Raw genomic sequence first — 13,443 nt, 5'->3', positions numbered from 1 at the left:
CACACCGACACACACATTTTTGAAGGAACATGAAATATGGAGGTGTCTAATTCTGTACATTGTTTGTTTCACTCAGGTGGAAGAGGAATGTGTCGCCTTTCTGGATCGCAGTGAAAGTGATGATGACTTTGACCCAAGCATCCTTCCAGACCCTGACAGATATACAGACTCGGACCAAGAGGCTGATCCAGAAAGCCATGAGTACGTGTTGCATCTTGATAATATGGTCTCTCTCTCCCTCCCTTTGTCTTCACCCTCCATGTTATCAAAACCCTTAACCCAGTGTTTCCCAACAGGTGGTCCGTGGACCCCCAGGGGTCCGCGAGCTATGCCAGAGGGGTCCGCACCGCTGCCCAGCGCTGCCTGGGGCTGCTTCCCGCATCCGCAGGGAGGGCGTAGTTCAGCACGGCTACTGATTGGCTGCAGGAAGTGCCAATCAGAAGGGGCAGCCAATCAGAAGGGGCAGGAAAGAAGTCTCCGCCCAGGCGAGGGAGGGGAAGGCTGGCCGGCAGGAAGAGCGAACCGGAGCGTGGGAGTGTGCGGAGGAATACAGCGCCGCGCCCCGCCGCGCTCCAGAGGACATTTCCTGGCGCGCGCCTCCGTCCTGGCTCCCTTGGGGATGATGGGGACGAGGGAGCGCCCTTCCCCGCCAGGGCCTGCGGGAGCTGCGTGCCGGTTCGGCTGCCTTTGGTCCTCGCAGAGGCTGCAATGCACGGCCTGGCGCGCGCGGCGGCGGCTCCGCAGCCTCCCTCCCACCCGCCAGCTGCGTGCCTCAGCTCCCGCCAGTAGCAGACAGAGCGCAAAGCTCTTCCCGGCCCCGCATCACTCTCCTCTTCCCTGGTAGCTCCCGACCCTCTGCAGGAGACTCTCCCGAAGGGGCAGGAGGAGCAAAAGGGAGCCCAGCGCCCCACTTTCCTGGGAATGGAAGAAGATGAGTTCGCCTTCAAAGTGAGCACTTCTTCCATCTTCCATTGCTGCTCCTGAGCCGTACAGAAAAAGTTTGAACGCCAAGAAGGTTTAAAAAATGTATTCTGTGTTTTTACTTGTAACCAGGCAGTTTATATTTTCTTCTGTGGCTGTTCTCCTATGACAGGGTGTTTTTATGTTAATTTGCACATGCATTTCCACCAACTATGAAAACTATTTACTGTATGATATCATAAATACTAATGTCGATCTGATTCTCAGGGAGCTGTACCACTACAGGAGAGTTATGAGCTGCCTTGCTGAAATCTAAGTAAAAAAATTCCTTCCAGCAGCTCATACCAAAATAAAAAACTTAGTTGGTCTTTAAGGTGCTGCTGGAAGGAATTTTTTTTATTTTGTTTCGACTACGTCAGACCAACACGGCTACCTACCTGAAATCTAAGGTTTGTAGGTGCACAAAAATATTTTGAAAACAGCTGCCTTGGGGTTAGAATCATAGAGTTGGAAGAGACCACAAGGGTCATCTAGTCCAACCCCCTGCAGTGCAGGAACCATCTCTAAACAAATTAATGGGGGTCCTTGTCACAATAACAGCTCGGTGTGGGGTCCTTGAGAAAATTTTGTTGGGAACCCCTGCCTTAACCAATCAAAGGCTACCCGTGGCGAATAACTATTCTGCCACAATCAAATAAACCCATGATCTGAAGTTCCTTCAGGTTTGCTGCCGTTTGGATGTTCAGCTGGTTTCATTCATGTATCTTTATGAGAATATGAAAACGGCAGAGAGCAATTTTGTGGTGTTGGACCCTTGAAGAGGTTGTGGAACCTAAACTGTGCACCTTGCTTGACTAATCATGATGGTGTCTTCAGCACCAATACTGGTTCATTTGGTTTATGTGCTGCTATGGCAATTTACCATGTATTTGGGGATCAGGTTTGGAAAATCCCAATTGGCACCTTATGCTAACTGTTACTTATTTGCTTCTGTCCCACTCTTCTCTTAGAGCAGCTTATAAAAATGGTTTTGTGCCAAGTAGCCTAGCTTGAAAAATAAGATGAGCAGCATAGCTTATCTGTCCATTGTTCCACAAAAGCATGTTTTCCTGTCCATCTTGCATGTCCCTAAAGAACAGAAATTTTGCTCAACCGGAACCATTGTCAATTTCCATCCTTAAACCATGCAATGTATCAGTCGGCCACTATGTTCTTTCCTACCAAGTTCCTAGCTATTTAGTAAGCAAGTCAGATTTAAAATCCCTGCAGCATAGCAGTGCTTTCATGGTCTTGGTAAGGATTTGCTTGTTCATATATTTATATTTATTTATGACATTTCTACACAGTGCTGCCCATTCAACGAAGTCCTCTGGATGGTGAAAAAGCCAATACACTTTTCAGCTTTGTTTAGTTAACTTTCATCATATTGAGCACCACATCACTGACTGCTGGTTTGGGCTCTACCCCACCCCCTGCAAAAACCCTTCAGAAAAGGCTTACAGTGTCAATTTTTGCCCTTATTTTTTGTTCATTACCATACCATGGAGATCAAGAAAGACCTGCAGGCCAGTGGCATGCTGTCATTTCTGAGGCTTTCTGCTTTCTGTAGCTGTGGGAACAAGGGATTACAAGTGGACCTTGCACGGTTCAGGAATTTGCTGCTACTAAGAGCCCAGTGGAGTCTGTTGGCAGGCTCCATGGCACAGCATAAAAGCCTTGTGGTTGGCTGGGCTATTGATTAACTGTAGAATAAGAGGGAGTAAGTCCACATCAAGTGCTTCTTCTCTTCTGTGTGAAATATAATTGGGTCACACATTTCTTTTTTGCACACACCATGTTGCACCGAATCGTTTGTGTGGAAGCTCAATCGGAGATATTCGAGATATCCAGTTTGTCATTATTTTCACAAAGCTTGAGGACCTACTCTTGGAAAGAGTTTGCCTCCTGGTTAGGAGAATGCATATATGTAATAAAAAAAGGGGGGAGATTATAATGTATTCACTTCCTGTCCATCTTCACAATTGAACTAAGATGTAAGATACAAGCACACCATCAGTCTTGATACATCTAGCCTACCTCTTCCCCCCTGTGGTACTACTGCCGCCATGGTTTCCTCCCTCCTGCCCTGGTCAAAGAAAAGTAATATAATTTCCTGCATACAAATGCCTGAATCCAAGACAAACCTATTCCAAGAGTCCCATTCCTTTATGTTAAATTAAAGGTAAAGGTACCCCTGACCATTAGGTCCAGTCACGGACAACTTTAGGGTTGCGGCGCTCATCTCACTCTATAGGCCGAGGGAGCCGGCGTTTGTCCGCAAACAGCTTCCGGGTCATGTGGCCAGCATGATCAAGCCACTTCTGGTGAACTAGAGAAGTGCATGGAAACGCTGTTTATCTTCCCACCAGAGCGGTACCTATTTATCTACTTGCACTTTGATGTGCTTTCGAACTGCTAGGTGGGCAGGAGCTGGGACCGAACAACAGGAGCTCACCCCGTTGCAGGGATTCGAACCGCCAACCTTCTGATCGGCAAGCCCTAGGCTCTGTGGTTTAGACCACAGCGCCACCCGCGTCCCATTACGTTAAATTAAGACAACTTAAATTTCCCCCTTTCCGCACTCTGCTCAGGAGCAAGGCTGCTACCAGAGAAGAGGAAAACAACCCTTGAAAACAGAATTTGACTTATGCCACCCTTTTCCCTGACCCAAGTTTTGTCATGCTGCCAGGTCATGAGACCAAGCGGAACAGAGTTCGGATCCAGCAGAAGTCCTCCCTGCCCTACCCTGCCCTGCCCTGCCACTCCCCTGAAACACCCATATGCAGGGCTTATGCCAGTATAAGATCTACTGATCTCTGGCTGAACCAGGACATGGGGCCTATGTCAGCATAGTCCAGCTGCATCAGGAATCATCTGGTTGAGCCAGGAATCAACTGGACCCTAACTTGCCCACCCTTGTAGATCTTGGATACGGATTGCTTCCTTAGAAGCTTTGTATGAAAGAAATAGCAAAAGGTAAATGATCTGTCTCTGGTTGTGGAAAGCTTTCTGTTCTTTCCTTTAAATTGCTAATTTTTTCAGCCATACTCCTCTCCCCACCACCACCTCCTGCGAGGGAAGCTATATACAACCCACTCTCTTAAATTTGCCTTTAAATGAAAACGCCTTCGAGCCATTCCCTCCACCAGATGAGTAATTAAAGAATCCAAGCATGTAATGTAAGATGAATTTTTGGTATATCTAGGAACATTTATCATATTTCTGTTTAAGGCTATCATAATGTTAAATAGTTAATGAGACAAAGCATTTGTCGGGGGTCGAGTAGGGTATGGAAGCAGTAGGTGAGTGCCCTAAATATTCATTAGGCAGCCAGATTGAATTCTTAATAGATCCAGTTCCTCAGCTATTTTTGAAAAGAAATTTTGAATTAGAACGAAGTTGTGATTGGACTTTGCATCACCTTCTTATGTATAGGACTATTCATCTCAGCATTCACTTTTAAATGTGACCGCCATGGTCTAGGCCTCAGATTTGTCAGTTCTTTTAGGGTGAATTCGCATTCCTGACTATCACTAACTATGTGGTTTTAATTGTGAGCAGTTAGAGGAGTTATTATATAAACCAGGATTATTATTTTTTTACAAGCTACAGTTTGAGAGCTGTTATCCTATGGCACTCATATGCAGATTGCGCCATAATCCCTGTTCATTCTCAGAATGGACTGGTGAAGTGGTCCTCTGCTGTTTTCCTACAGTGGAGGAGGGAGGATTTCCTCCCCTAAATTACTTCTTCCACTTGCTGCAGAAGGTAGGGCCTGAAACCAAGGAAGGAAGGCTAGAGGAGGTAGGTGCTCCCTTCTCCTAGAATCTGGAAGCTCTGGGTGGCCTTCTCTGACAGGACACCTCAGGGAGCATCTGTGGGGTCCAGGGAGGGCATTGACCCAACTGCTGGGGGTGTAAGAAGCAAAGTCAGAAGGACAGAGTGCTGCCAAACCACCCAAGACTCTGCAGCTCTTCTGCCACTGGGAGTAGACCCATTTTCCTCAACATAATGCATATCTGAATGCTAAGCATTCCAGTAAAGCACAGGAGACTAACAAAGGAAATTTGCTTCACCTTGCCTTTCAAAGCTTGGCAGGCAGGTGTGTCAACCTGTTGGGACTGCTCCATTGCTTGCAAGCAGTCCTGATCTTGGACTGCTGCTTCTAATCTAGCTAGTCCGACCTTTCCTGTTGCTTAGTCTGAGCTTTGGGGCTGCTCTGACTCTCTACCCATTGCTGAGCTTGTACTTTTAATCTGCCTCAATAAGGACCTCTTCCTTACTCTCATTGTGGTCTGAGTGGGAGACAGAACGCTGAGCTTCTTTGTTTTCTCCATTTATCCCATGTCTTGTCTGTTGCTTTGTTTATTTATGGTGAAGCTACGTCCAATAGGCAAGGTGCAAGGGAGCAGAGGCTCAGGAGGCCAGTGTTAGAAATGCTCTGGCCTCGTTACAAGTTGGTTTCAAACATGGCCTCCATCCTAACACCTTGAAACAGGGTCCCTTCCAACTCTACAATTCTATGATTCTATGCTCTACCAACTGAGCCATCCCAGTATATCTGCCTTCCTCTAGCTGCACTGATTAAGAAGAAAGGTGAAGGCAAACCTGCTTCCAAGCCATGCCCAGTAGCATTTTCCAAAAAACGTGTGAATAAAGGCATATGAGGACTGTGGATTGAGCCCCATGCTCAACACAGAATGCAGAAGCCCTGCAATGGAGTATATTATTTTTATTTATTAAATTTGTATGCCGCCCGATTCCAGCAGGCCTCAGGGCAGTTCACATAGTACTTCACTTATCTCTAGTGCCTTTTGTAGTTGGGGCCCACGTTTTTTAAGTGTGCTTAGCCCAGAAGTAGGCACTGCTCCAAAACAAGCAAAGGCCAGTTTTGCTGCCTAGATTGCGCTGAGATACTGAGATCCTTTCTGATAGGATGTAAAGGCCTTCTTTTCTAAAAGGCCTATGCTGGCTCAGTTTTTATGAAGCTAGCTAGCTAGCTTATTTATTTATTTATTTTTGCAATTGCCCTTTTGCAAATGTTACTAGTATTGGGTCTTTTGTTTTAATAGGGTCCCATTGCAAGCCACTTTGAGCTTCAGAGATGTGACACAGATCTATCTGTTTAAATATATAAAGTAAATGCTCCGTGATGGTTCAGAATAAGGCAGGGAGGAGGGAGGGAAGAAAAACAAGAGACGTAGCAGAGAAGACAGGAGGAGGAGGAGGAGGGTGGGTCCTAGGAATGGGTAGAGGTGGTTTGAGGTCTTTTAAAACATAGGCTGCTGAAGGACGTTTTAATCTCGTGTGCAGCGCGGTGGAGAGGGCACAAACTGCGTAGCAGTGAATGATGAAGAACGAAGACAGTTTTGGCAGCTGCAGTTTCAGTGGGCTGGAGATGAAGTTTAGTGCCTGAAGGAATTGGGAGATGAAGGTTTGGTGACCAAAGCAGAAGGTGATTGGTTACTGGCCTCATTATGAGCTAGTGGCACATTATGGTTTAGGTTTCAGTATGTTTGCTGCTGCTTCTTTTTTGTGGGCCATTGTTTTTATTCAGCCTTGATTTTTTTGAACATATGCTATATGTGGGCTTTGCTATTTTTAAAGGTTTAAAACCAGATAGACCTTTAGTTTCTAAAATAATGAGATCTGTTGCTGGAAGAGATTATCAAAGGGTGAGGAGCATGGTTATTTAGTAAGTCTTGGTGTAAGTAACATCTAGAAGTTCACGAAAGGTAAGTTTTCCATCTTCTACTCTCCCACACCTCATCCCACGTTATTTAGGTGAGGACCCCCCTTAAAAGGAAGAAGCACTTCCTTTTAACCCCCCCCCAAATTTCCAGCAACATCTAAATTTGGGGGGTTCTGAGCTAACCACAGTTCAAACTAACCAAGCAGGTCAGAATCAACCTGAGCTTTATGGACCTGACTTGTACATACCTGCCATGTTGTATATGGCTATTCATTCGTCTAATTTTAGTTTAGAATTAAGGGAGGTTGCCCTCCATTAAGCGGTAGATGTTGAAGCGTTTCCCCAGCCTCAGAGTGCTAAGAGAGTATACTTGAGATGGCTGAGAAGCAAATTTGCTTCTGATCCATTCTTGCTTGGCTTTGAGGCTGAAAGACTTTATACATTACCAGTGATGACTGTGTGCTTGCTCCTGCGCCCCTCCAATATCTGCTCAACCTGTGCAAAGGAACAAATGATTGCAAATACACTTCATGTCTCCGGTGCTTTCCTCCAAAGGAAACTAATCTCGTAAAGGCTGCCCTGAACTTTAGACCAAGCAGGAATGAGAGAAGGAGAGAACGAAGCACAACTTTAGGGATCCCACTCTGACTTTTGCCTGGGACTAGCAATGCAAGCTGGCAGATGACAACAAGATTGCTGATGCTGAAATAACTAGGTTTGGTATTGCAGAGGAGCCCATTTGAGAGCAGCTAGAGTGAAAGCAGACATAAAACAGCCACGGTTTAGCACAATCTAGGTACTCAAATACCCATTGATTCTCAGTGGGCTTAATTTGTCAGATTGTGCTCATTAAATCCATTTTAACATGCCATTCTGATGCAATAAGCATTGCAAACTACAGTGGTGCCTCGCTTAACAAACGCCCCGTAAGACAAAATTTCCGCTTAAAGAAAGGATTTTTCTAGCGGAGGTTGCCTCGCTAGACAAATTCGTTTTGCGAAAAATTCGTCTAGCGAATCGCGGTTTCCCATAGGAATGCATTGAAATTCAATTAATGCGTTCCTATGGGCAATTTTTTTTAAAAAAAAATATTCAATGCATTCCTATGGGATTTGCTAGACAAATTTTTCGTTATAAGAATAGACCCGTGGAACGAATTAAATTCGTCTAGTGAGGCACCACTGTATTTTAAACAGTCACTGATAATAAGAGTGTAATAATGTGACATCACCTGTGCAACTGAATCATACTGGTAGGCGAGTAGAATTTGTTGTTGGCCGTTTAATCCATTAAAGGAGAAACAACCTTCATTTTGCCCAGATTAATTTAATTTAATTTCCATTTTAATTGACTTTGGCTCGTCCTGTGTTCTTGTTACTTGAGTTTGCCCAAAACAGCCTCATTGAGTCTTCTGAATTCTGGGGTACTTGAACCCAGGCAAGATCAATCTTATTCCTTGCTTCCTTCATAAACCTCATTTTAGAACTTTTTCAGTGTGCGTTAGGGAGAATGGCTGGGGGGAAAAAGAGAATAACACAACACACAGTGTATTTTCATTACTACCGCGGTGTGCAGTCAACATTCTGACACTGAGTGAGGAAGAAGCAGCGCAGGGGCTCTGCAGAAGGGTCTGCATTAATTAATCTTCATTAGAATTCTTGCCGTGGCCTTGCAAATTAAAATGTATGTGTGTGGCTTGCCGCCCAGTGTCCTTGATTAGCAAGACGGCAGTTCTTAAGGGACCGGCTATCCCTAAACTCCCTGTTCTGCGTGCTGCTGGCAGATCAGCTTCCTTAAGAACCAGAGGAGTAGCCATGTTAGCCTTTTGCAGTGAGAAACAATGGAAACTCCTGTGGCACCTTATAAACCAACAAAAGTATTATGGCATAATCTTTTGTTAATTACAGCCCACCTCATCAGATGCATGAAGCGTTATCCTGAGTTGCAGGTACCCCTATGCATAGTTGGGATGTAAAGAGTGAGGTCATAGGGAAATGAAATGCACAGAAGGGAGCGGAAATTGCATTTCATTTCCCTGTGATCTCACTTTTTGCAATCCACACGCACACACCTTCCCCCATGTGTATGCATATCTGCAGTTCAGGATATCATTTCACGCATCTTATTAAGCGGACTGTTGTCCAAGGAAGCTCACAAAATAATAAATCTGCTATTCCTTAAGGTGCCACAAGACTCATTGTTACTTATGAAACTAAGGGATATCAGGCCGGAAAGTGCATGACTAGTGTTACACGTAAACGAGGCTGTCTTTTGCAATGCTGCCTTTTACTGGTTTATTGTATTTGTTTGGGTTTGTTTGGTTTTTTTAAAACAACAACAACAACTGTCCCATGAATCCAGGAGGAAAGTTTGAGGGACCATTATCTATATATGTGCTGGAAAGAAATTTTGGTTTTGATTTAAAAACCAACAACACAACACAGCTCAGGAGGAGGTCAGAGCTTCACTGGTGGTGCCTATATTTTCACCCTGCCTTGCAGACAACAATTGTCTCCCAAAGCAGCTCACATCAGTTAAAAGAAAGAGAGAAGAGAGAGAGAAATGGACCCTGCCATCAGGTTTACAAACCCTAAGTGATGTCTCCTCATTCTCATCATCCCTGTCACTGCTCACACACTTGGAGAAGGACAGCAGGTGGACAGGCAGGAAGAGTGAGGAGAAGCAGGACCTGGGCTCCAGGGCAGAGATTTGCTAGATGGGCCTGATGGGAGTTGTAGTCTAAAATGTCTGGAAGGAACCAGGCTGAGAACAGCTGCTCCAAACTATGCAGTTGAGGATTGTCTGTGCTTGTGGATTTTGCTGCTCCACTGTTCGCTACACAGCCTTGAAAGCTCTTTTCCCTCGCTCTTTGGTTCTGTCATCTTGCTAGTGCTTAAAACCTTTTCTTCCAGATTCTTCCATTCACCTCTTTTTCACTTCAAACGCTAAGCACTGTGCTCTGGGCCCAGGACTTCTCAAAGCACGTCTGTTCTGAGACATGCCAGAAAGGCTGATGGACTTGCTATTCATTCACTATATTTTCATCCCGCTTTTCAGGCAGTGATTGGAGAGGGGAGGGGAAAGGCAGAGGAGGGAGCGAGCAGTGTTTCAAAGCAGTGAGCCATAAGAGGGCATTGATTCCCAGTTCAGCCCTGCTTCATCTTTCCTTTGCTGCTGCTGCTGCTTGAATAATGGTTGGTGGCTCTTGTTACTCCACCCAAATGCCCTCTTCCTTCTGCAGCCCCAAGGCAACTGTCCGTTGGAAAGGAGTGTTCTTTTAGGCAGCAAGAAGCAAGTTCCTCCCTTGGTTTATGGATGGGAGACAGCTTGGTCTTCCTGCGGGGCAGGGGGAGCCGACACCCAGTGGCCTTGGTCCCCTGACTGGTGGCAGAGATAACAAGCCCTGGTCATTCTCTAAACAAGCCAAGTTATGGGCGAGGACAATAACCTTCTTTTATAAACCACAATGTCTGGTTCATCTGGTTGGACCTTGCCCTGGGACTAGTCGGATGCACTGCTCCCTGGGCTCCGCAAATGACTACAGTTTGACCCTCTCTTGCAAGTGGCTGCAGCAGCAACTTAGCACAAGTAGGGAAGGGAATCAGGCTTCCCATCTTGTGGAGGGTTGTTTCCTTTTCAAAAAGTGGCTACAGCAGCCATAGGAGGAACCTGTTGTGATCCTCTAGTGGCGGGGGGTGGGGTGCGTGTTGTACTCTGCAAATTGCTGTTTGAGTGCCTGGCTTGGACCAGTAAGTAAGTATTCTGTCTGCATGCATGGTGTTAGAGTAGCAGCCAGGTTGCTTCTGTTGCCACTCAGGGCCGGTCCTACCATTAGGCAACCACCTCACGCTGTTACCCCCAAATCTCTTAGGCATTTTATTCTATTGCCACACAACCTGCCCTGTCAATCCTCCACTACCTTAGGTGCAGTGGAGGATGCTATCACATCACCTGTGTTCAAGGAAAGTTCATCTGCAATTCCATGTGGCTTCTGTACCTGGAATGGAGAGGGTGCCACCTTGTCCTTTGTCTAAGGTAGTAAAATGTCTTCAGCTGGCCCTTCCACCCTCTCCTGATACTCTCCAACTCATCAGCAGCACCCAGTGGTAGGAACTGTAGCAGTTGCCACAAGAGCTGCCACTAATGTCTGGTCTTCACGCAGCTTCATTATGTGAACCTCTCAACCCCAGAGTCCCAGCAGTAATGTAGGGATAGCAGATACTTTGATTGATGTGCAGACAATCTCAAGAGCTGGGTGTAAAAAGTCTGCATGTCTCAGTTTTTCCTCTTAAAAAAATGTCAACATTAGATCAGTGATATATTAATAACAATCTTCTTATCATTTTGCCACCCATCCTCTGCAAAGATGAGGTTCTGGGCTTGCACAGAGATCTTTCTTTAGTTTACTAGAATATGATACGATGTGGTCTTGTCGACAAAAACAGCTCAGGTAGGCAGAGCATATGGAATGCCCACCTGCAATCCCACTGCAAAACAGATAGGTCTAATTTTATCTTTTTTGACAGAGACAGCAAAATGAAAATATTTTCCCCCAATTTTGTTTATTTGGGGAATGGGAAGTTTTACTGTGCTGATACTGCTTCGCAAATTCACATTTTAATATGCTGTGTTATTATTGTTAAAGCCCTGCTAGGTGTTACATAATAGTGGGCACTCTGTTGCCCCTGCAATTATTTGTGCTTGCAATAAAGTCAGTATAAACAGTGCTGACCTAAAGAAAACACATTTTAAATTTTGGTTTTATAAGGCAGGCAGGAGGATGCTTCTCTTAAAAACAAAAACCTACCTATACACCAATGAATGGTTTTCAGATCAGACTGGGAGTGAATTGCCCGTGCTGATAGCATAACCAGACCTTCTTTTTTTTTTTGAAAGATTACCAACCCATGATAGACAGTTGCCCTCCAAAAATCCAGAGAAAATTCGACCAGCTTCCTATTAATTGATTGCTGTCCCCCTCCACTGTGCTTACTGAATTATTACAGCAGAATATCATCCCTAATATAGATGTTGGTGCTGGAGGAGACTCTTGAGAGTCCCATGGTCTGCAAGAAGGTCCAACCTATCCATTCTGAAGGAAATCAGCCCTGAGTGCTCACTGGAAGCACAGATCCTGAAGCTGAGGCTCCAATACTTTGGCCACCTCATGAGAAGAGAAGACTCCCTGGAAAAGACCCTGATTTTGGGAAAGATGGAGGGCACAAGGAGAAGGGGATGACAGAGGATGAGATGGTTGGACAGTGTTCTCGAAGCTACCAACATGAGTCTGACCAAACTGCGGGAGGCAGTGCAAGACAGGAGTGCCTGGCGTGCTATGGTCCATGGGGTCACGAAGAGTCGGACATGACTAAATGACTAAACAACAACAACAAATATAGATGTTAAAATATTAAAAGCAGTGTTTGTCAATAGAATCCAGGCAGGAGCAAAAACAATAGTCCTTCTGGACCATGGGGTTTTTATTCACAAGGAGTGGATAATTTAAGAATTTAAGATTGGTTGCCAATGTTTGACAAGGTTATTGCCAATTTGCTTTTGTTATTTTGTAGAAATTTAAATTTGGAAAGTTGGGAATAGACAAATTCAGAGGCTAGTTCTATCACTTGGTGATAGCTGTGATGGTTGTGTGGAGCCTGTATGTTTGAAAATGGTATATCACGTAGCAACTGGTTGCTTAGAGGAGGAAGAGTGGCCAAGGACTACTACATTTTAGCTCTACTTATGGATTTCTCGAGGGCACCTGGTTGTCTACTGTGGACTAGATGTTGCTTTGCTGTGATTGACCAGAGCTCTTCTTAGTCGAAGTCACACGAGTCACAACGCATATCTGATTACGAGGAGCAAGACATGTTTAGTCCACAATATTAGCGAGCGTTTAAATTTACACGTGTTCATATTTGTTGCTTGCCAACAACAAACAGTAATAGTAAATCTGTGTTTCTTGCAACTAATTACACATTTTCCTTGGTCAGCGGAATTGGTCTCAACTTTTGAGCTCTTCAATCTACGGTTCCTCTTTTTACAGCCATCAACGTGCTTGTCCCTTATCTGTGCATAAACCTGCCTCTGTTAAAAATGAATTGTGTGCTTGCATGATGCTTAATTGGTTTAAATGCACTTATTAAAAGGGTGATTTATTTGTTTCTACAGTGGCCCTGGGATGGACAAACAACGTTCTGGTGGAAGCACATCAGCGGTAGAAACAGTGCCAAGAAGAAAGAAGATCAAACTCAGCAAAGAGGACTCGTTTGCAACATTAGATACAGGCCTTTCCCTTGCGGAAGATGAAGCACTAGTATTACATCTGCTCAACAACCAAAGCTAATTTCCCCCCTCCCACTCTTATTTCAAAGCTATTTTTGTCTTTGTATCAGAAAGGCACCTGGCCAATTTGGTTGCCAATAAATAAATATTGCTGCAAACATTTCTGAGTTCATGGTCTTTCCAGCGAGTGGCTCTTGTCCAGGTTTGTTAAATAATAATAATAATAATAATAATAATAATAATAATAATAATAATAATAATAATAATAAATTATTTATACCCTGCCCACTCTGGACGGCTTCCAACTGAATATTAAAAACAGTACAGCATCAAACATTAAAAACCTCCCTAAACAGGGCCGCCTTCAGTTGTCTTCTAAAAGTAGAATAGATGCTTATTGCCTTGACATCTGCTGGGAGGGTGTTCCACAGGGCGGGCGCCACTACCGAGAAGGCCCTCTGTCTGGTTCCCTGTAACCTCACTTCTCGCAATGAGGGAACCGCCAG

The 13,443-nt window shown here is 44.8% G+C and overlaps 1 protein-coding gene across 1 annotated transcript in view; it reads left to right on the top strand.

Annotated features, from left to right (window-relative positions):
- DDX10 (DEAD-box helicase 10) overlaps positions 1-13,123 on the top strand; it is a 168,454-nt gene extending 155,331 nt beyond the window's left edge. Inside the window, exons 17-18 of the mRNA XM_035114420.2 lie at positions 77-201; positions 12,824-13,123. Coding sequence (XP_034970311.2) covers positions 77-201; positions 12,824-12,998 — 300 coding nt within the window. The 3' untranslated portion in view covers positions 12,999-13,123. The remainder of the gene's footprint in view (positions 1-76; positions 202-12,823) is intronic.
- The last annotated feature ends 320 nt before the right edge of the window (positions 13,124-13,443 follow it).

This window comes from Zootoca vivipara, chromosome 4, assembly GCF_963506605.1.
Source record: "Zootoca vivipara chromosome 4, rZooViv1.1, whole genome shotgun sequence".
Classification (NCBI taxonomy): Eukaryota; Metazoa; Chordata; class Lepidosauria; order Squamata; family Lacertidae; genus Zootoca; species Zootoca vivipara.
The sequence above is the reverse complement of the archived record's forward strand: the minus strand, read 5'-3'. Positions and strand labels throughout refer to the sequence as shown.